At 35.2% G+C, this 24,657-nt stretch overlaps 1 protein-coding gene across 1 annotated transcript in view; it reads left to right on the plus strand.

The window, feature by feature from the left end:
• The window catches only part of LOC148944714 (cadherin-like and PC-esterase domain-containing protein 1), a 139,983-nt gene extending 117,506 nt beyond the window's left edge, over nt 1–22,477 (plus strand). The window contains exon 7 of the mRNA XM_089100005.1: nt 22,358–22,477. Within this exon, the coding sequence (XP_088956131.1) occupies nt 22,358–22,477 (120 nt within the window). The remainder of the gene's footprint in view (nt 1–22,357) is intronic.
• Nucleotides 22,478–24,657: the final 2,180 nt, after the last annotated feature.

Below are 24,657 nucleotides of genomic sequence, written 5' to 3' on the forward strand. Positions count from 1 at the left end.
ATTTTGAATTTCTTTCGTTGAAATGCAAGAGTTGGAATATTTCAGTAGTGTTTGGTTGTGGTTTACCTTGTCAGAGTAAGATATTCTTGATTTTTCAATGGTTTTTTTGTATTTCTTTCGTTGATATTCAAGAGTTTGAATATTTCACTAGTGTTTGGTTGTGGTTTACCTAGTCACAATTACATTTTCTTGATTTTTCAAAGTTCATTTTGAATTTTTTTCGTTGAAATGCCAGAGTTGGACTATTTCACGAGTGGTTGGGTATTGTTTCACTTTTTTAATGTATATTTTCTTGTTTTTTCAATGTTAATTTTTCAATGTAATTCCTGGAATTGAACGAGTTTGAATATTTAACCAGAGCTTTGGTATGTATGACAATTTCCCAAATACTAATCATTGATTGTTAATTTATAATTTTACTTTAATTAGTTGTAATGAAAGAGTTGGAATATTTAAGCAGGGTTTGGTTGTGGTTTACCTTGTCACAGTTACATTTTCTTGATTTTTCAAAGTTCATTTTGAATTTATTTCTTTGAAATGCAAGAGTTGGACTATTTCAGTAGAGTTTGCTTGTGGTTTACCTTGTCACAGGTCCATTTTCTTGATTTTTCAAAGTTCATTTTGAATTTCTTTCGTTGAAAAGCAAGAGTTGGAATATTTCAGTAGCGTTCGGTTGTGGTTTACCATGTCACAGTTAAATTTTCATGATTTTTCAAAGTTCATTTTGAATTTCTATCGTTGAAATGCAAGAGTTGGACTATTTCAGTAGTGTTTGGTTGTGGTTTACCTTGTCAAAGTTACATTTTCATGATTTTTCAAAGTTCATTATGAATTTCTTTCGTTGAAAATCAAGAGTTGGAATATTTCAGTAGGGTTTGCTTATGGCTTACCTTGTCACAGTTAAATTTTCCTGATTTTTCAAAGTTCATTTGAATTTATTTAATTGAAATGCAAGAGTTGGAATATTTCAGAAGTGTTTGGTTGTGGTTTACCTTTCCACAGTTACATTTTCTTGATTTTTCAAAGTTGATTTTGAATTTCTTTCGTTGAAATGCAATAGTTGGAATATTTCAGTAGTGTTTGGTCGTGGTTTACCTTGTCACAGTTACATTTTCTTGATTTTTCAAAGTTAATTTTGAATTTCTTTCGTTCAAATGCAAGAGTTGGACTATTTCAGTGGTGTTTGGTTGTGGTTTACCTTGTCACAGTTACATTTTCATGATTTTTCAAAGCACATTTTTAATTTATTTCTTTGTAAATAAAGAGTTGGACTATTTCAGTATTGTTTTGTCATGGTTTAAATTGTCACAGTTACATTTTCTTGATTTTTCAAAGTTTATTTAGAATTTCTTTCGTTGAAATGAAAGAGTTGGAATATTTCAGTTGTGATTGTTTATGGTTTACATTATAAAATTTAAATATTATTGATTTTAAAAATATAATTTTTAATTACTTAATATTTAATTAAATAGGTGTACAATTAATTAATTTTTTTCTTATTTTTTAAATTTTCAAAGTTGAATTTACTTTATTTTTAAAATTTAAATTGAATTTATTTTGTTGAAATGCAAGAGTTGGAATATTTCACTAGTATTTGGTTCTGGTTTACCTTGTCACATATACATTTTCTTGATTTTTAAAATTTCATTTTAATTTATTTCGTTGAAATGCAAGAGTTTGAACATTTCAGTAGTGTTTGGTTATGGTTTACCTTGTCACAGATACATTTTTTTGATTTTTCAAAGTTCATTTTGAATTTCTTTCGTTGAAATGCAAGAGTTGGAATATTTCAGTGGTGTTTGGTTATGGTTCACCGTATCACAGTTACATTTTCTTGATTTTCAAATTCATTTTGAATTTCTTTCATTGAAATGCATGAGTTGGAATATTTCACTAGTGTTTGGTTCTGGTTTACCTTGCCACATTTACACACATGTATACACATGTACACACATGTGCTTATCATGAGTGCTCATGATAAGTTAACCTAACCTTTTCCGGTGAGTATGATTAGGTTAGACTAGATTAAGTTAGGTTAGATTAGGTTAGGTTAGGTTAGCCTACGTACGCTTCACTTAGGTTAGCTTAGGTTAGGTGAGAGACATGCCCTAAGTTAGGTGTATGATTAGGTTAGGTTAGGTTAGATTAAGTTAGGTTAGGTTAAGTTAGGTTAGGCTAGGTTAGCCTACGTCCGCGCGCGTACGTAGGCTAACCTAACCTAACTTAACCTAACCTAACTTAATCTAACCTAACCTAACCTAATCATACACCTAACTTAGGGCATGTCTCTCACCTAACCTAAGCTAACCTAAGTGAAGCGTACGTAGGCTAACCTAACCTAACCTAATCTAACCTAACTTAATCTAGTCTAACCTAATCATACTCACCGGAAAAGGTTAGGTTAACTTATCATGAGCACTCATGATAAGCACATGTGTGTACATGTGTATACTTGTGTGTAAATGTTGCAAGGTAAACCAGAACCAAACAATAGTGAAATATTCCAACTCTTGCATTTCAATGAAAGAAATTCAAAATGAATTTTAAAATCAAGAAAATGTAACTGTGATAAGGTTAACCATAACCAAACACCACTGAAATATTCCAACTCTTGCATTTCAACGAAAGAAATTCAAATGAAATTTGAAAAATCAAGAAAATGTAGCTGTGACAAGGTAAACCATAACCAAACACTACTGAAATGTTCCAACTCTTGCATTTCAACGAAAGAAATTCAAATGAACTTTGAAAAATCAAGAAAATGTAACTGTGACAAGGTAAACCATAAGCAAACACTAGTGAAATATTCCAACTCTTGCACTTCAACGAAAGAAATTCAAAACGAACTTTGAAAAATCAGGAAAATGTAACTGTGACAAGGTAAACCATAACCAAACACCACTGAAATATTCCAACTCTTGCATTTCAACGAAAGAAATTCGAAATGAACTTTGACAAATCAAGAGAATGTAACTGTGACAAGGTAAACCAGAACAAAACACTAGTGAAATATTACAACTCTTGCATTTCAATGAAAGAAATTCAAAATGAATTTTAAAATCAAGAAAATGTAACTGTGATACGGTGAACCATAACCAAACACCACTGAAATATTCCATCTCTAGCATTTCAACGAAAGAAATTAAAAATGAACTTTGAAAAATAAAGAAATTGTAGCTGTGACAAGGTAAACCATAACCAAACACTACTGAAATATTACAACTCTTGCATTTCAACGAAATAAATTCTAATGAACTTTGAAAAATCAAGAAAATGTAACTGTGACAAGGTAAACCATAAGCAAACACTACTGAAATATTCCAACTCTTGCTTTTCAACGAAAGAAATTCAAAATGAGCTTTCAAAAATCAAGAAAATGTAACTGTGATAAGGTAAACCATAACCAAACACCCCTGAAATATTCCAACTCTTGCAATTCAAAGATAGAAAATCGAAATTAGCTTTTAAAAATCATGAAAATGTAACTGTGATAAGGTAAACCATAACCAAACAACACTGAAATAGTCCAACTCTTGTATTTCAACGAAAGAAATTCAAAATGAAATTTGAAAAATCAAGAAAATGCAGATTTGACAATGTAAACCATAAGCAAACACTACTGAAATATTCAAACTCTTGCATTTCAAAGAAAGAAATTAAAAATGGGCATTGAAAAATCAATAAACTTTCACTGTGATAATTTGAACCGTAACTCAGCGCTATTTACAGAGTCCAACTAGTGCATATCAACGAAAGAAAATCATAATAAGCATTGAAAAATCTCGAGAATGTAAATGTGTCTCGGTACACCATGTAAACACGCTATTGAACTATTCCAACTACTGCATTTCAACGAAGGACATTCAAAATGAACATTGAAAAATCAAGAAAATTTAGTTGTGACAAGGTAAACCACAACCAAACACTTCTGAAATATTCCACCTCTTGCATTTCAATGAAAGAAATTCAAATGAACTTTGAAAAATCAAGAACATGTAACTGTGACAAGGTAAACCACAAGCAAACACTACTGAAATATTCCAACTCTTGCTTTTCAACGAAAGAAATTCATAATGAACTTTGAAAAATCATGAAAATGTAACTTTGACAAGGTAAACCACAACCAAACACTACTGAAATAGTCCAACTCTTGAATTTCAACGATAGAAATTCAAAATGAACTTTTAAAAATCAAGAAAATTTAACTGTGACATGGTAAACCACAACCGAACGATACTTAAATATTCCAACTCTTGCTTTTAAGCGAAAGAAATTCAAATGAACTTTGAAAAATCAAGAAAATGTAACTGTGACAAGGTAAACCACAAGCAAACACTACTGAAATATTCCAACTCTTTCATTTCAACGAAAGAAATTCAAAATGAACTTTGAAATTCAAGAAAATTTAACTGTGCCAAGGTAAACCACAACCAAACACTGCTGAAATATTCCAACTCTTGCATTTCAAGGAAAGAAATTCAAATGAACATTGAAAAATAAAGAAAATGTAACTGTGACAATGTAAAACACAAGCAAACACTACTGAAATATTCCAACTCTTTCATTTCAAGGAAATAAAATCAAAAATGAACATTTAAAAATCAATAAAATGGAAATGTGACAATGAAAACCACAACCAAAAACTAGTTATATATTCAAAATATGTATTTTAAAATATAGAAATTCAAATGAACATTGGAAAATAAATAAAGTATAATTTTGTCTAGGTCAACCAAACCCAAACACTAGTGAAATATTCCGACTCTTGCGTTTCAATGAAAGAAATTCAAAATGAACTTTGAAAAATCTAGAAAATGTAACTTTGACAAGGTAAACCACAACCAAACACAACTGAAATATTCCAACTCTTTCATTTCAACGAAAGAAATTAAAAATGAACTTTGAAAAATCAAGAAAATGTAACTCTGACAAGGTAAACCATAACCAAACACAACTGAAATATTCCAACTCTTGCATTTAAACTAAAGAAATAAAAAATTAAATTTTAAAAATAAATATAATTTAACTTTGTAATTTTAAAACATAAAAAACCAACAATGAATTAGTCAAACTCTTTCATTTCCAAGAAATCAATTCAAAATGAGATTGGACAAATCAATAAAATGTAACTTTGACAATGTAAACCACAAGCAAACACTAGTGAAATATTCCAACTCTTGCTTTTCAAGGAAAGAAATTCAAAATGAACTTTGAAAAATCAGGAAAATGTAACTGTGACAAGGTAAACCATAACCAGACACTAGTGAAATAGTCCAACTTTTGCATTTCAACGAAAGAAATTCAAAATTAACTTTGAAAAATCAGGAAATGTAACTGTGACAAGGTAAACCATAACCAAACACTACTGAAATAGTCCAACTCTTGCATTTCAACGAAAGAAATTCAAAATGAACTTTGAAAAATCAAGAAAATGTAACTGTGACAAGTTAAACCATAACCAAACACTACTGAAATAGTCCAACTCTTGCTTTTCAACTAAAGAAATTTTAAATGAGCTTTGAAAATTCATGAAAATGTAACTGTGACAAGGTAAACCATAAACAAACACTACTGAAATATTCCAACTCTTGAATTTCAAAGAAAGAATTTCAAATGAACTTTGAAAAATTATGAAAATATAACTTTGACAAGGTAAACCATAACCAAACACTACTTAAATTGTCCAACACTTTCATTTCAAATAAATAAATTAAAAATTAGCATTTAAAAATCATGAAAATTTAAATGTTTCAAGGTAAACAATAAGCAAATACTCATGAAATATTCAAACTCTTGAATTTCAAATAAATAAATTAAAAATAAACTTTGAAAAATCATGAAAATTTAACTGTGACAAGGTAAACCACGACCAAACACTTCTGAAATATTCCAAGTCTTGCATTTCAATGAAAGAAATTCAAATGAACTTTGAAAAATCAAGAAAATGTAACTGTGACAAGGTAAACCACAGCCAAACACTACTGAGATATTCCAACTCTTGCTTTTCAACGAAAGAAATTCAAAATGAACTTTTAAAAATCAAGAAAATGTAACTGTGACAAGGTAAACCACAACCAAACGCTACTGAAATATTCCAACTCTTGCATTTCAACAAAAGAAATTCAAATGAACTTTGAAAAATCAAGAAAATGTAACTGTGACAAGTTAAACCACAACCGAACGCTACTGAAATATTCCAACTATTGCATTTCAACGAAAGAAATTCAAAATGAACTTTGAAAATCAAGAAAATGTAACTGTGACAAGGTAAACCACAACCAAACACTACTGAAATAGTCCAACTCTTGCATTTCAACGAAAGAAATTCAAATGAACCTTGAAAAATCAAGAAAATGTAACTGTGACAAGTTAAACCACAACCAAACACTGCTGAAATATTCCAACTCTTGCATTTCAACAAACGAAATTCAAAATGAGCTTTGAAAAATCAAGAAAATGTAACTGTGACAAGGTAAACCACAACCGAACTCTACTGAAATATTCCAACTCTTGCATTTCAACAAAGGATATTCAAAATTAACTTTTAAAAATCAAGAAAATGTAACTATGACAAGGTAAACCACGACCAAACACTACTGAAATATTCCAACTCTTGCATTTCAACGAAAGAAATTCAAAATGAACTTTGAAAAATCATGAAAATGTAACTGTGACAAGGTAAACCGCAACCAAACACTAGTGAAATATTCCAACTCATGCACTTCAACGAAAGAAATTCAAAATGAGCTTTGAAAAATCAGGAAAATGTAACTGTGATAAGGTAAACCATAACCAAACACCACTGAAAGATTCAAACTCTAGAATTTCAACGATCTAAAATCGAATATGACTATTAAAAAAAATTAAATTTTAAATGTTACAAGGTAAACAATAAAAAATAACAACTTACATAGTCAAAATCTTTAATTTAAAAGAAAGAAATTCAAATGAACTTTGAAAAATCAAGAAAATGAAACTGTGACAAGGTAAACCATAACCAAACACCTCTGAAATATTCCAACTCTTGCATTTCAACGAAAGAAATTCAAATGAGCTTTGAAAAATCATGAAAATGTCACTGTGACAAGGTAAACCATAACCAAACACTACTGAAATATTCCAACTCTTGCATTTCAACGAAAGAAATTCAAAATGATCTTTGAAAAATCATGAAAATGTAACTGTGACAAGTTAAACCATAATAAAACACTACTGAAATAGTCCAACTCTTGCATTTCAACAAAGGAAATTCAAAATGAACTTTGAAAAATCAAGAAAATTTAATTTTGACAAGGCAAACCACAACCAAACACTAATGAAATAGTCAAACTATTGCATTTCAACAAAAGAAATTCAAATGAACTTTGAAAAATCAAGAAAATGTAACTGTGACAAGGTAAACCACAACCAAACACTACTGAAATAATCCAACTATTGCATTTCAATGAAATAAATTAAAAATGAACTTTGAAAAATCATGAAAATTTAACTGTGACAAGGTAAACCACAACCAAACACAACTTAAATAGTCCAACTCTTGCATTTCAACGAAATAAATTCAAAATGAACTTTGAAAAATCAAGAAAATGTAACTGTGACAAGCTAAACCACAACCAAACACTACTGAAATATTCCAACTCTTGCATTTCAACAAAGGAAATTCAAAATGATCTTTGAAAAATCAAGAAAATTTAACTGTGACATGGTAAACCACAACCGAACGCTACTGAAATATTCCAACTCTTGCTTTTCAACAAAAGAAATTCAAAATGAACTTTGAAAAATCAAGAAAATGTAACTGTGACATGGTAAACCACAACCAAACACTACTGAAATATTCAACTCTTGCATTTCAATGAAAGAAATTCAAAATGAACTTTGAAAAATCAAGAAAATTTAACTGTGACAAGGTAAACCATAACCAAACACTACTGAAATATTCCAACTCTTGCATTTCAACAAAGGAAATTCAAAATAAACTTTGAAAAATCAAGAAAATTTAACTTTGACAAGGTAAACCACAACCGAACGCTACTGAAATAGTCCAACTCTTGAATTTCAACAAAAGAAATTCAAATGAACTTTGGAAAATCAATAAAATTTAACTTTTAAAAAGTAAAACAAAAAAAACAAATAATTATATATTAAAAATCTTTAATTTATAATAAATTAATAAAAAATGAACTTTTAAAAATCAATAAAATTTAAATGTTACAATGTAAACCTCAACCAAACACTACTGAAATATTCTAACTCTAGCATTTCAATGAAAGAAATTCAATTGAACCTTGAAAAATCAAGAAAATGTAACTGTGACAAGGTAAACCACAACCAAACACTACTGAAATATTCCAACTCTTGCATTTCAACAAAGGAAATTCAAAATGAGCTTTGAAAAATCAAGAAAATGTAACTTTGACATGGTAAACCACAACCGAACGCTACTGAAATATTCCAACTCTTGCATTTCAACAAAAGAAATTCAAAATGAACTTTGAAAAATCAAGAAAATGTAACTGTGACAAGGTAAACCACGACCAAACACTACTGAAATATTCCAACTCTTGCATTTCAACGAAAGAAATTCAAAATGAACTTTGACAAATCAAGAAAATGTAACTGTGACAAGGTAAACCACAACCAAACACTACTGAAATATTCCAACTCTTGCATTTCAATGAAAGAAATTCACAATGAACTTTGAAAAATCAAGAAAATGTAACTTTGACAAGGTAAACCACAACCTAACTCTACTGAAATATTCCAACTCTTGCATTTCAACGAAAGAAATTCATAATGAACTTTGAAAAATCAAGAAAATGTAACTGTGACAAGGTAAACCAAAACCAACCACTACTGGGATGGGCTTTGGAGTCCGGAGAGGGCATTTGGGGGTCTGGGGGGGCCTTGGGGGTACCCGGAGGTCCTGGGGGGGCTGGGGGGACATTTGAGGACCGGTGGAGGGCCTTGGGGGCACAGGCAGGGCCTTTGGGGGGCTGGGGGGCACTTCAGGACTGATTGGTCCTTTGGGAGCCCGGTGGACCTTTGGGGGCCGAGGGAGGGCCTTTGGGGGTCCGGGGGGCCAGTTGGGAGCCTGGGGGACATTTGGGGACCGGTGGAGGGCCTTTGGGACCCTGTTGGTCTTTTGGGAACTCGATGGGCCTTTGGGGGGCCGGGGAGGGCCTTGGGGGGGCTGGGTGGGCCTTTGGGGCGCCGGGAGGGCCTTTGGGTGCCTGGGGGACATTTGGGGACCGGTGGAGGGCCTTTGGGGCAAAGGGAGGGCCTTTGGGGGTCTGGGAGGCACTTGAGGACCGATTGGTCCTTTGGGAGCCCGGTGGACCTTTGGGGGGCCGGGGATGGCATTTGGGGGTCCGGGGGCCAGTTGGGAGCCTGGGGGACATTTGGGGACCGGTGGAGGGCCTTTGGCACCCTGTTGGTCTTTTGGGAACTCGATGGGCCTTTGGGGGGCCCGGGGATGGCCGTTGAGGGTCTGGGGTGGGCCTTTGGGGGCGCCGGTGGCCCTTTGGGAGCTTGGGGGACCTTTGAGTGTCCGGGGGGCAGTTGGGGGGGCTGGGGGACATTTGGGGACCGGTGGAGGGCCTTTGGGAGCTTGGGGGGCTTTGAGGATCGGGGGCTTCGTTCGGGGTTGGGGTGGGGGATCGGAGCCCTTTGGGGTTGGGTTAGAGGACCTCACAACACTGTTCAAATGAAGCTTGTGTATTATAACGACCACACTCAAATTCTCTTCTAAAATCTCTTCAAAAATCTTCTTTTAAAATGTCTCTATCTGTTTCGCCGAAATAGTTCCATAACCTGTCTAAAACGGTTTCGCCCAAATAATCCCTAAACGTAAATTCAGTGTGTTCCTTTGTTATTGGCATCTCTGCGCTAACGCATTTCAAATTAATAGGAAACCATTTCGCGCGCTAAAACAATTCATCGCTAAGATGCTTCTTGCCTAATTGTTTCCATGGCATTTGGTTATTAATATCCTTTGGAGTTCGACCAGTAGAACTGTTCCCGAGGCGAAGACATTAATGATATGGATCTATTCCTGGAGAAATGTTTCTAGGCGGAAATTTTTAAAGTCTGACAGATGATGTCATTGATTGATTGATCTGTCAAGAAGGGGAAATTAATTTGTTGTTTCTAAGGGGAATTATTGATTCACGATAGGTGAATTGAGGTCGACTGCACAGGTGTTCCAATGTCGATGTTGTTGTAAGTGCACGCTCTCAGCGAATGTCAAGGTCGATGTTGTTGTTGTTGACACACTTTGATTACGCAATCAAGTTCTCGGAAATTCACTTCCCCCTCGAGTCCTAGATCAATAACATTGTTCCCGTTAGAATTCAATGCGTATGTGCAACCTTCGCCCCGGAGTTATTACACACAGAAACATCAAATAAATTGACCTTGGAAAAAGAGGTCATTGACCCCAGTAGCCACATATTCTCCCTAATGACTCTATGCCCATATATGGTGTGGGCGTCGGAATTTTTAAAAAAAGTGTCCGGATCGGGATTCGAAGGGGTATTGTCCTCGTGGGAGTCAATAAGGCCCTTCTACTACCCTGCGTGATTGGGTAGGTGTAACAAAGCCAATTATATAAAGTAAGCCCCAAAACATTATTTCTTTTTAGCATGTATCCTGGGATATTTTGCTCTAGGAATTCCCCCTGAGTAAATTAAGAAAAACATTATATAACGGAAATAATAAAATAAGAAAGACAGTGCCAGACTCATCGAGTAGACTTTATTTGTGATGTGTATTATTGAATACAGTGTTTCACGGTATTGTTTTGCTTACACGGCACAAAACTTGTTACACGTAAGTTGTAATATGAAGTGTGTTTTTTCTTGGCCAAGCGTAAAATTGAGCACGGCAGTATTGGCCGTCTGTTCAATCAATGAGAACAGAAATAATTTGAAATAAAAATTTCGACTCATTAAGTAGTTCGATGTAACCTAAGAAAAGAGTCTGGTATTTAATATATTTGACTAGTTGCTCTGTTTCTCAATAAGTGACTTGGTTGGCCAACTTCATGAGAATCGATATTAGGCAAAAACTAAAAAAACTTAACTCGTATCTCATGTTCATAATGAAACTTATTAATTTGTTTGATCGTGTTTATAAAAACCATAATGTGTCGAAAAATAGTTCCTAACAGCGTCGCAATTCCTGATATCCTAAAGAGTATCTATAGAGACAGATAGAGAAAAAAATCCACATTTTTCTTCAAACATTTATTGTTCTAGGAAGTCTCCCCTTGGTCCTCCTAGGCCAAAATATAGAATCCACTTGATTCCTCTATCCAGTTATCCCACAAAGATTCATCTGGGTCCCATAGCCTGTTAGTTTAAACTTATACCCTTTGCCATGCCGGAGATATTCCAGGCACGGCCTTTTGACAGCTTGCATACACATAGTGTCTCTTGATTTTGTTCAACATCTCTTGAAAGTTTTAATTTAATACCCTTAGATGCTCCTGATGTATTATAGATACATCATTTTGACAACTTGAATGCAAGTAGTATATTTTGATTCAGTTCAATGTGCCATGAAAGTTTCAACTTAATGGTCTTGTCGTTCCTGAAATATTACAGCCAATTCTTTTTGACAATATGGATGCATATAGTTCTTTTATTTGGATCAGCATCATCCTTAACATGCCCTGAAAACTTCAGCTTAATGTCTTTGATCCTTTCTGAGATATTGCAGTTACGACCTTTTGAAAACCTGGACGCACATAGTGGGTTAAGCAAGTGTTCAAACCCTTCAACATTATCTCTGAGTTTCAACTAAAAACCCTTGGCTGTTCCTGAGACATTGCATATGCACTCGTTTGACAAACCAGATGTACTTAGTGTCTTTTGATCTAATTCAACACTCCCTGGCAGTTTCAACTTAAAAACCCTTAGCCATTCTTAAGATATTGCAGGTACGCCATTTGGACGCCCTGCATGCATATTGTGTCTTTTGATTAAGTTCAACGCCCCCTGAAAGCCTCAACTTCATATACTTAAAAATTGATGAGATGTTGCAGAAATACCCTTTTGGCAACCTGGAGACAGATAGTGTCTTCTGAAATATTCCAACACCCCTCTTATCATTTTGTGAAAGTTTCAAGCTATTGTTTGAGTTATCATCATACGCCTTTTTGACAGTCTGGATGCGCATAGTGTCTTTTTATTTTGTTCAACATCTCTCTCAACGTTCCCTGAAAAGTCTGACTTAATACTCTTAGCCGTCCCTTAGGTATTGCAGATACACCCTTTTGACAACTTGAATGTGGATAGTGTCTTTTGTTTTAGTTCAACATCTTCCTCTTCATTCTGTGAAAGTTTCGACATGATACCCCTAGTCGTTTCTGCGTATTACAGATACATTCTTTTGACAACCGGGATCCACATAATATTCTTTTTAATTTAGCTCCACATCACCCTCAACATACTATGAAATTTTCAAATTCATACTCTTATCAAGAATTCTTGAGACATTGCAGAAATGCTCTTTTGACAACTTGGATGCACATATTGTCGTTTGATTTGTTTCTCAAACTGCTCTGAAAGTCCAAATCTGATACTCCTAGTCGTTCCTGAGATATTGCAGTTCTGCTCCTTAGGAAATCTGGATATATGCAGTGTCTTTTGATTTATTTCAACATCAGATGTTCGTTTTGATACTCGGTCAAGGTAAGCGATGCCACTGAGCTTTCGGAGCGGATCCCGGCCAAATGGGAGTTAAGTAAGTAACTGTCAATATGCCCTGAAAATTCTAACTTAATACCCTTAGCTGTTCTTTGGATATTGTAGATATTCCAATGCATATAGTGTCCTGTGATATAGTTTATCATCCCATAGAAGGTTCAACTTAATACCAATTGTCCATCCTGATATATTGCAAATAAGCACATTTGACAACCCGGTCGCTGATTGTTTCTTTTGATTGAGTTCAACATTCCCTAAAAGTGTCAACTTGATGATATTGTCCCTTCTTGAGATATTGCAGATGCTGCTTTAGACAACCAGGATTGACATAGTGTCGTTTGATTTAGTTCAACATCCCCTTCAACATTCCCTGTAAGTTTCAACTAACAACTCTCAGCCGTTTCTGGGATATTGCAAATACACCCCTTTTCACAACCTGAATGCATATGGCGTCTTTTGATTTAGCTCAATATCCCCCTTAACGTTCCCCGAAAGTTCCAACTTAATACCCTTAGTCACTCCTAAGATATTGCAGATACGCCTTGTTTATAAAATCGATGCATATAGGGTCTTTTGATTTAGTTCAATGTCCCCTGAAGCTTCAATTAATACCCTTAGCATTCTAATTTAGTCCAATAGTCCCCTTGGCAATTCCTGGGGTTTCACCTTCATACCTTAGCCTTCTCGAACATAACCAGGATTGAACAACGCCCTCTTTAACAATAACAAAATCTACGTATATGTAAATAACGGCCAACTTGCATAATTTAATCCCCTTGCCGTAGGGGCTATGAGGACCACGTCATCCCTGAAGGCATAACTATTGCACCTTTCGAGGATTTTGAACAAAACAGCTATCTCAAATTTTGATCATATGTCCTTGGGGGGTTGAGGGAGGTAGCTAAGTAGGGTGGGGTAGGGGGCCGGTTGATGTCCCATTACTTTTTACTCTAAATAGGGCTCTAGAACTTTCGTTTTCCAATTAAATGAGTCCACTCTGAAATTATACGACAACTTCCAGCACAGGTGGCCTGGTAAAAACAAATAAATAAATAAAATAAAATTATACTAATACGTTGAAGCCATATCACTTAGACAGCGCTGCTTATGAAAAACCCAGTTTTAACAGAAAATGGTAGCTTTTGCAGGCTCTGCCAACTCCAATATCACGAAAGTTCACCTCTAATCCGATTATTATGAAACAGCTAAATAGGCTTAAAACAGGAATCCCCGATATCAAATTCCATCTCAGAAAACCTTAACCGTGATGATTTGAATAAACATCATATAATAAGATATTATGATTATATTCATGACAAATTTATTTCGCATCCGAAAAGATTATTTTCTTAGGATTAAATCCTCCCGGTGGTGAAACATTTAGATGTTAATTTTCAACAAACCAGAACATTATTCAAATATTACAATGTTTGTAAATTTCAATTTTGATTTTAGATTTCTAACTGGCAGCAGACCCGAAATCAATAGACTTGTGTGCTAGTAATAAATAAATTTGATGGGAATCTTCAGAAACTATTATCTACCTTAATCCTTCACCTCCCACCACCCAATCTCCTGTAACAATAAACTTTTCCTGAAAGTTTTTACTCGACCCCCAAGCCGGGAAACAAAAAAGCGTAAAATTTCAGTGAAACTTTCTTACCCATTTTATCAAAATTTATGTTTTGCCATTACGGGTCCACAAATTACTTCTTCTTTAATCTCTTTCTTGTTGTAAATAATGGATATTGCTTATCAATTACTGGCGATATTTATGTAGGCTATTTTGGATAAATTTATTTACATATTTTTCTGTAAAACTTTAATAAACACGATAAATTATAAATTTGTATTTCTTATTGTGCTTCTTTTGCCATTTATTTTAACAATGTTTTTATATTTGTATTAAATTTGGTTTCTTAAGTAGTTAAGGACCCTATTCAAGCTGACAACAAATCAAATTTTATTGCGTTAAGCAGAAAACCCATAATGATATTCCACTTTGCTTACAAAGTAAATAACCATACCATCCACTTAACCTATCAGACATTGACTGTCTTTTATCTCCCCAAATATCCATTTACTTCAGGTTTATCAGTTAACTAATGAATAGGATCAACTGTTGCAACAAGCAGACATGGAATTTTGTCATCTGCCTAAAAAGCTTAACCCAAATAATCGGAAACTCCAAAAAACACTTTTCAGAATCACCCAAATTTATGTCCAAGTTATCTGCTCTTCTAAAACACACTGTAATCTTCCATTAAGCATATCTTTCTTCCATGTTTTAATGGTTCCGGCTTATGTTCAACGTTGGACAAAAAAGGAATCTCTGAGATTAAGATTTTGTTTGTTCCCTTTCATAATGTTAACGCACTTATTGAAAATTTATAAAAACTACACAATCCAAAGAGCTGAACTGCTTAAAAAGACCAAATATTGCTTAACTATATCTTCCATGTTTAAATGATTCTGCCTTATGCTCAACGTAGGGTAAATAGCAGGGGAGTAGCTCCAGTGTTTTTATTGAGGGTTGATTTTGAATTGAAGTTATCAAGTATTTTGGGCAATAGGTTGCATCAAGACTGGGCTGGGTAATTGTAGACAGAGAAAAGCCAAGACCAGATAGTCCAAGTAATTGAGAGGCAAATGTTTCAATGGCTGAGGCACGGGTAAATGGCAGGAGTTTGAATGACTCTCTTATTGGACACATACATGTCAGGCTAGTTTTTGGAAAGGCATACCTGCCTAGAGTCTTAGGCATGCTGATGAAGAATTTAAAAAAGAGGCAAACAAGGCAGACCCGCCTATGGTCTTAAGAAGGCTGACCAAGAATTTAAAATTGACGTAGGACCATAAATTTGCTTGAAATAACAGGCAAAACAATCTTTTAAGGCCATCTTTATCTTTCAAGTAGTACCTATTCGTTGCTTAAGCTTAGCCCCAAATTTAGAAAAAAATGTGAATTTTTCACACATTTTTTAAATTTTTGGGTCACTTGCCCGAGACTCTGGGTGGGTGGGCACACCTAAATGTTGTCCAAAAGTCCTCTCTCACGTGAGCACGTTGTCAATGATGCGGAACGTCTCTGGTCACTTTCCCAAGAGGATTTACTCATTGTCTTAGCTCAGTTGTGAAAATCTGAACCACTTTCCAGTTTTTCAAATTTACTGTCACTTGCCTGAGACTTTGGGCCAGTGAGGTGGGCACCTCCAAAAATTTTTCCCAACTTCCACTCTTGCCTCAGACCTTATTCACGGATACCTGAAACCGTCAACGGTTAGACTGTTGCCCTAGTGGTAACCATGCCATGCTTTACACACATACCAACAATATATTTTTGTTTTTGTTTTCCATTTTCACATGGGGTCCCAATCTAGCTCATGTCCATCGCTTAGCATTCAGGCCTTGACAAATAAAGCCCAGAAGGTCGGTCGACTGGTTGGTAGTGGAGATAGGCTGGTCGACTAAGACCCCAATTCTGAGCTAGTGAATTTCCACTATTCAGGCTGGTGGACTGAGACCCCAATACTGAGCTAGTGGATTTCCACCATTCAGGCTGGAGGACAAAGACCCCAATTCTGAGCTAGTGAATTTCCACCATTCAGGCTGGTGGACTGAGACCCCAATTCTGAGCTAGGTGATTTCCACCATTCAGGCTGGTGGACTGAGACCACACTTCTGAGCTAGTGGATTTCAACCATTCTGGCTGGTAGACTAAGACCCCAATACCAGGTTATACCAGGTTCGGCACGGGAATTTCTTCTGACATGTACGAAAATTTTTGACATGTCAGAAAAACTGGAGTAAATTTTCGGACATGTCAGAAAATTTTCGGACAAGGTGATTTCAACCATTCAGGCTGGTGGACTAAGACCCCAATTCTGAGCTAGTGGATTTCCACCATTCAGGCTGCTTGACTAAGACCCAAATTCTGAGCTAGTGCATTTCAACCATTCAGGCTAATGGACTTAGCGGTTAGACTGTTGCCCTAGCGGTAACCATGTCATGCGCTACACACATACCAACAATTTTTTTTTTTTTTTCATTTTCACATGGGGTCCCAATCTAGTTCATGTCCATCGCTTAGCATTTAGGCTTTGACAAATAAAGCCCAGATAGTCAATTTTTTGGGGCGTTCAACCGGTGCAGAGTCCCAGGCAAATGACCCAAAACTTGAAAAATTGCAATTTGCTCAGATTGCGGTATTGAGCTGTGCCAGGTTTTGCCAAATTTATGTTTTGCCATTACGGTTCCACAAAATACTTCTTCTTTAATCTCTTTCTTGTTGTAAATAATGGATATTGCTTATCAATTACTGGCGATATTTATGTAGGCTATTTTGGATAAATTTATTTACATATTTGTCTGTAAAACTTTAATAAACACGATAATTTATAAATTTGTATTTCTTATTGTGCTTCTTTTGCCATTTATTTTAACAATGTTTTTATATTTGTATTAAATTTGGTTTCTTAAGTAGTTAAGGACCCTATTCAAGCTGACAACAAATCAAATTTTATTGCGTTAAGCAGAAAACCCATAATGATATTCTACTTTGCTTAGAAAGTAAACAACCATACCATCCACTTAACCTGTCAGACATTGACTGTCTTTTATCTCCCCAAATATCAATTTACTCCAGGTTTATCAGTTAACTAATGAATAGGATCAACTGTTGCAACAAGCAGACATGGAATTTGGTCATCTGCCTAAAAAGCCTAACCCAAATAATCGGAAACTCCAAAAAACACTTTTCAGAATCACCCAAATTTATGTCCAAGTTATCTGCTCTTCTAAAACACACTGTAATCTTCCATTAAGCATATCTTTCTTCCATGTTTTAATGGTTCCGGCTTATGTTCAACGTTGGACAAAAAAGGAATCTCTGAGATTAAGATTTTGTTTGTTCCCTTTCATAATGTTAACACACTTATTGAAAATTTATAAAAACTACATAATCCAAAGAGCTGAACTGCTTAAAAAGACCAAATATTGCTTAACTATATCTTCCATGTTTAAATGATTCTGCCTTATGCTCAACGTAGGGTAAATAGCAGGGGAGTAGCTCCAGTGTTTTTATTGAGGGGGGGGGGCAAGAGGGGTCTATATCCGGATACTCAAGGGGCATGGGCTATATAATAGTTATTTTCTACAAATTATTGAAGGGGCAACTGCCCTTCCCTTGGCCCCCCCCTAAAAAACGACGCCCATGGTAAATAGGTATCTGAGAAATTGAAGTCTTAACCCTTCTCTTCCGGAATGGTGGCACATTCTATTAAAAATGAAAAGAAACTAAATGATCTAAAGGGCATAATTACTTCAAAAGACCGAGTAATACTTAATTATAATTTCTGACATTCCCTCCTCAAACACCAATACCTTATGACTACAGGTGCGCCAACCTAGGAGGGGTAATTGCCCCCACCCCAGGTGTGGAGAAAAACCGCTTTTGCGTCTTCGTTTAGAAAGAAATATACCCCCCCCCCATAGAGTTTGAAAAGCACCGTTTTTAGTAACTTTGTTAAGAATAATAATTAAAAATCCTTGCCTTTACCCCAAGCTTTGTGAACAGGCGCTCCTGTATGGGCATACATGGCAATGAAGCTAGGTCAATCAAACCCAGCTGGATTCATTGGTGAGCCAATCAGAAGATCCATCCTCTCAATTATTTGACACACACCTGTCAAACTGGCTTTCAAACATATTTTGTTTGATGGCTAAATTAAGTCATTTTATTGCATTTATATGTTTTTTTAATAATTATGAACATACACGGGGGGGGGGGGACTGTAAATAAGGAGCGACCCAGCTCAATAGTATCCGAAACTCTAAAAAACGGAATATTGATACCAATAGATCAGGGCCGTATCTAGGATTTTTGTTCAGGGGGGGGTTTACTAATTTTTGACTTTTTTGGGGGGGGGGGTTTACTAATTTTTGAGTCAGTTTTCGACTAATTTTACTGATTTTTACCTAGGTTTTACTAATTTTCGACTTATTTTCGAGTCGGTCAAAAATTTCGGGGGGGGGGGGGGTTCAAACCAGGTAACCCCCCCCCCCCTGGACACGGTCTTGCAATAGATACATCAAAAGAATGAGATTTTTATGCTGATTTCAAATATATAAGTTTCATGAAGTTTAGTATTATCAATCCAAACTTACGGGCCTGAGAAAATTTGCCTTATTTTAGAAAAAAAGGGGGGGGGGAACCTAAAAGTCATAGAACTTTAATGAAAATCACACCATCAGATTCAGCGTATTCGAGAACCCTCCTTTTGAAGTTTCAAGCTCATATCTGCAAAAATATGGAATTTTGTATTTTTTGCCAGAAGAAAGATCACGGATGCATGTTTTGTTTGTTTTTTTGTAGTTTTTTTTTTCCCCAGGGGTGATCGTATCGATCCAGTAGTCCTAGAATACCGTGAGAGGGCTCATTCAACGGAAATTAAAACTTCTCGTGCCCTTTTTAAGTAACCAAAAAATTGGAGGGCAACTTGGCCCCCTCCCTCGCTCACTTTTTTCCTTAAGTCACCCAATCAAAATATTCAGACAACTATTTTGTTCAGCATAGTCGAAATTTTTTTCTGGTGGAGGGAGGGGGGTTGGTGTACGGGTTACGGGGGAGAATCTTTCCATGGAGGATGTTTCCTTGGGGGAAGGAACATTTCTATGAAGGGGCGCCGGATTTCCCAGCATCCTTTAAAAAACTATCAGAAATTAAATTAAAAAAAAGTTTTTTTCAACTGAATGTTAGGAGCATAATTAACATTTAAAACGAACAGAAATGATTACGTATATGAGGGGGTTCGCCCCCTAGTCAATACCTCGCTCTTTACGCAAAAGTTTTTTTTATTATTTAAAAAAAAAAGTTGTGAGACAGAGTTAAACCTTAGCGTAAAGAGCGAGGCGTTGAGGAGGGTACCACCCCTTTCATATACGGAATAATTTCTGCTCGTTTTAAGTTTTAATGTCGCTCCTTACTTTCAGTTAAAAACAGCTTTTTTTATTTAATTTATGAATGCTTTTGAATTAACAGAGCTTTGATTTTAAAACGAAATTCGCACATTAATTGTCCGTTTTTGGCTAAATGGCTTTCTCGAAATTTTGTTCTGACGTAACTTACGGATTAACTTACGTAACGAACTTCTATATTAGTATGTTTTGATTACGTATATTAGGAAGTTCGCCCCCCTAGTCAATACCTCACTCTTTACGCTGAAGTTAGAATTTTGTTCGAATCACAAACCCATGAATCACAAAGACCGGTTATTTAGAATAGATACCTCTTTTGAAGTACTAAAAAAAAATTAGCGTAAAGAGCAAGGTAATGACTAGGAGAGGAACCCCCTTTTATACGCAATAATTTCTGTTTGTTTTAAGTTTTAACGTTGCTACTTACTTTCAGTTGAAAAAAAACTTGTTTTTTTTTATTTAATTTCTGATCATTTTTAAACAATGCTGGGAAATCCGGTAACCCCTTCATAGAAATGTCCCTTTCCCCAAAAAAACTTCCTCCGTGGAAAGATCCTCTCCCGTAACCTCTCCTCCGACCCCCCCACCAGAAGAAATCCCTCCTGAAATCGTGTGTATACTTCCCATTCATCAATACTATATGTAAACAATGGGCAAAGTTCATAACTTGCAACCCCTTCACCGGGAGCTTTGGGGCATTAAGTTAACCTCAAAGACATATTTATTGGATTTTCGACTATGCTGAACAGAATGGCTATCTCAAAATTTTGATTGGGTGACTTCGGGAGAAAATTGACCGTGGGAGGGGGCCAGGTTGCCCTCCAATTTTTTGGTCACTTAAAAAGGGCACTAGAACTTTTAATTTCCCAGCCCTCTCGCGGTATTCTAGGACTGCTGAATCCATAGAATTACCCCTGGGAAAAAAAAACACATCCGTGATCTTTCTTCTGGCAAAAAATACAAAATTCCATATTTTTGCAGATAGAAGCTTGAAACTTCTATAGTAGGGTTCTCTGATATGCTGAATCTAATGGCGTGATTTTTATTAAAGTTCTATGACTTTTAGGGGCTGTTTCCCCCTTTTTTCGAAAATAAGGCAAATTTCCTCAGGGTGTAACTGTTTATGGATAAGATTAAACTTGATGAAACTTATATATTTGAAATCAGCATAAAAATATGATCCTTTTGGTGTATCTATTGGTATCAAAACTCCATTTTTTAGAGTTTCGGTTACCATTGAGCCGGTTCGCTCCTTACTTACTGTTCGTTACCACGAATTGTTTGATAGGCAACTAGGATTGACGCTAGTGTGGAATAATAAAATAGTCATCAACCCCATCTAACGTTTGGCGTCTCTTTGTATTTTGTCATACCTCTCAATTGTATTTTTTTCTCAAACCTGAGATCAGACACTTATTACTACACAAATATTTGCCAGGTACACTAATTACACTAATTTTGCCTTATTATTACACTGAAAAAATGCCAAGAAAACTGAAAGCCAGAGGGTGTTGGTGTTTTCCTTCTTTTTTTTGTCTTCACTAGCTCAAGTTCACCCTCTTATAAGGTAGTCATACTTTTTGGAGATACCTATTATGACTAAAATAATTCTGAACGCGCAGCCTTTGGATTACCACCGCTGACCTGCCCTTATATAATCAATTTCACGTGCCGTTAATATACTTTTCCAATCCCTTCTCATCTCCCTGACTTTCCTGTCTATTTAATTTGATTAAACAGACCCCTAAATATATCTTGTTGATGTAGTTCCTCACTTTCATTAGCTAAAGAGCTGTTTCACTAACATTTTTCACACAATTTGCTTTGTTCTATTCCCTAGCGCATCTGCAGCTGCCTGCCCACATGTTCGTAGCTTATTGTACAGATTAAAATAGCTAGGTACGGGTTAGATGGGAAAGAATTTTTCGAATTTTTTCCCTCAAAAAGTATATTCAGCTAATTTGAATTGAAGAATCCATGATTTTGTCTTGCACGGATGGTGCGTGTCATTTGTTGTAAAAATGGTTGGAAGGGGTGGGGGTACAGTACGCTTCGAAAAGCGGATGAAGATTTGCTAGATCTATTCCAGAGAAGTTGCTTAAGGATTGTTCTGGGTACCCGGATGACTGACCGTATTCAAACAACAGGCTGTACGAAAAATGTGGTTCAATACCGCTCTCTAGGGCTGTAATGAAAGAAAGGTTGAGGTGGCTAGGGCACGTTGTCCGGATGAAGGATGACAGATTGCCGAAGATTGTTCTTTTCAACCAACCGTCTAGGGCTAAACAGAAAGCAGGTCGTCTTCGTCTGGGGTGGGAGGACGTCATAAAGAAAGATTTAAAGGAAATGGGAACTTCGTGGGCGGGTGTAAAAAGGGAGACTTTTAATAGATTGGGATAGAGGAGGAGCGTGCGTAGCTATGTTGGCCTCAGGTGGCTTGGTACTGCGGTGAGTTGTTAATAAAAGTAGTAGTATCACAGTGATATTTCCTGCTTAGTTAGTCGTGAGCGGTTTTTAGAGGGTAAAGACTTTTCATTTTGGTTTTTAACTTTTGAAATTTACCTTGTTTACTTAACTCAACAGCATATATGCAACTGAGATCTCTAAATTGATCTAAATTTGACTAATTTATTTCTCGAGTATTTTTTTCGATTTGTATTTTGTCATTGCAGGTTCTTCCAGTACCAAGAAAGGTGTCAACAGAATTTCACGAAGTGAATCACGAAGTAGTTGGTGATATCAACAATTTTTATACAAATATACTTTTAAATAAAATATGTACACGCGTCTGAAAACTAATTAAGACATCTAATCAACCAAAGTTAAGACAGTGGTTACCAGTACAATCAATATTTTCTTATTAAGTTTAATGTAGACCAATACTGCTATAAAGGCATAGCGAGAGACTTGACCCTCGTGTGCAAAAGTCAAACTAGCCGCCTTGTACCCACCCCCATCGTTGAATTGAACGCAGCTTCAATCAACGCTAGCAATATAGCAGGGCAACTCCTCATCTGACAAATAGTCATGGAGGTAATCTGGTATTCAGGTAAATCGTCAAGGAAACTTTTCACAGCTACTAATTGAAGAAGTGCCATAGAAATAAACACTAGACATGGAAAATTAAGTTAGTTGCAGTTAGTGATTGTAGTTAGTGGTTAAGTTAGTAGGTTGCAGTTAGTGTACTTAAAAAAAGACAAAGAACCTCCAGAGCCATTGATGGTGCATAAGCTGTCGACAATTGTTGACGCTCAGTTACTCGGTCTTTTTTACAGGGAAAAATTGCAACCCTGTCACCAAACCTTGCGGCAGCTGAAATCTAGCCCTGGACTTCATCTTGTCCAGAGATTAATCCACTGCGCTACCATAGCATTTACAGTTAGTTGGTGACAGGATAATGATAGTCATGATGATGAACACTGCAGCAATTATGACGAGAACACTTAATACGATGACACTGGCGACCATAGTCAACGACTTCAAAAATGATCAAAACAGAGATGATAAAGATGACAATGCTTATGAGCTGAATGAAAGTGAAGTTGATGACTTCGATGATCACAACATTATCTACTGCCAACGAGCATAGAAGTGATGACGTCAACAGCACAATGTCAACTATCAATGTCAATGAAGATAACCATGACAACGACAGTGTTTATTGTGACGTTTTTGTTCCAAAGTTAAAGCTGGTGGGAGATGAAAGGAAATTTTTTTCCGGGATGGGTCTTAGTAACTCAAGGGAGGAGCTAGGAAAGACTTGCATAAATAAAACTAGAACATTTGGGCCTAAAAGCGAGAAAAATATTTTTCAATCATCTGTGTCACTTAGACTTCTCCCTGGGAGTCAAAATTTCCCAACCTAATATTTCCAAAACCTTTAATTACCCCCAATTGCTTTAGCTCTGGCCAAACACGCACGCTCGAATTTGTTTTGGGGGGGTCAAAATACAGAATACACAAAAAGTAGCAAATTATAAGAATAACATAGGTAATGTTATTCTTATAAGATTTTAGGAAGCAGTTACAAAGAGACCCTTTTCTATCTGCAGATTCGTCTAGTCGAGGGAACCTATGCCTACTGAAGAATACGTAAGATTTAATGGTATGTATAAATGAATCTCGGCTAAAATCTTGTCCTTTAATTTTAAATGTTCGTACCCTTTGTTTAACGCTGTTGAAAAAAAAAAAAGTGAAAACGAGTAACTATTAATATTTTCGTGCAATGTTCACTCATCCTAAGAATTCCCAATAAATGCCAACCTGATTTATACATTTATGTTTATTAATATTACATCTTTAATAATTAATATTTAAAGTTTTTCTTCGTTTTTTACAAATCTATCAAATTTAAAATATTTCTACTGAAGTTATTTTGGTAATATCTTAGCGAACTAATAAAGCTTTTGACTAAGGTTTCATTTATTGTAATTTACTGTTTCATGACTTTTTTTTATACATCTGAAAAAAAAAAAATGTCAAAAATATGTTTATACATTTTTTCTCGACTCTTCCTAAACATTCCCAATAAATACTACCCTAATTTGAGCATCTATGTTTATTTATATTACCCATTTAATAATTAACATATAAAAGTTTATCTTCGTTTCTTAAAAATCTGTTAAATTTAAAACATTTTTACTGAAGTTATTTTGGTAATAAATTAGCAAAATTATAAAAATCGATAAAAATTTTTAATCTAATGTGTATCACTGTTTCATGTCTCTTCTAAACAGATAATAAGGGAGGCATAAAAAGGAAATACTTAATTAAATTCAAGTAAATATAAAAATTATTAAATATAAAAATTAAATATACTAAATTAAATATAAGAAAATACTTAATTGTATAATTAATAAAATTAAATATAGTTTGAGCATCTATGTTTATTTATATTACCCATTTAATAATCAACATTTAAAAGTTTATCTTCGTTTCTTAAAAATCTGTTAAATTTAAAACATTTTTACTG

This window comes from Artemia sp. Qi Xiang Cuo, chromosome 14, assembly GCF_049724085.1.
Source record: "Artemia sp. Qi Xiang Cuo chromosome 14, ASM4972408v1, whole genome shotgun sequence".
NCBI classification, from domain to species: domain Eukaryota; kingdom Metazoa; phylum Arthropoda; class Branchiopoda; order Anostraca; family Artemiidae; genus Artemia; species Artemia sp. Qi Xiang Cuo.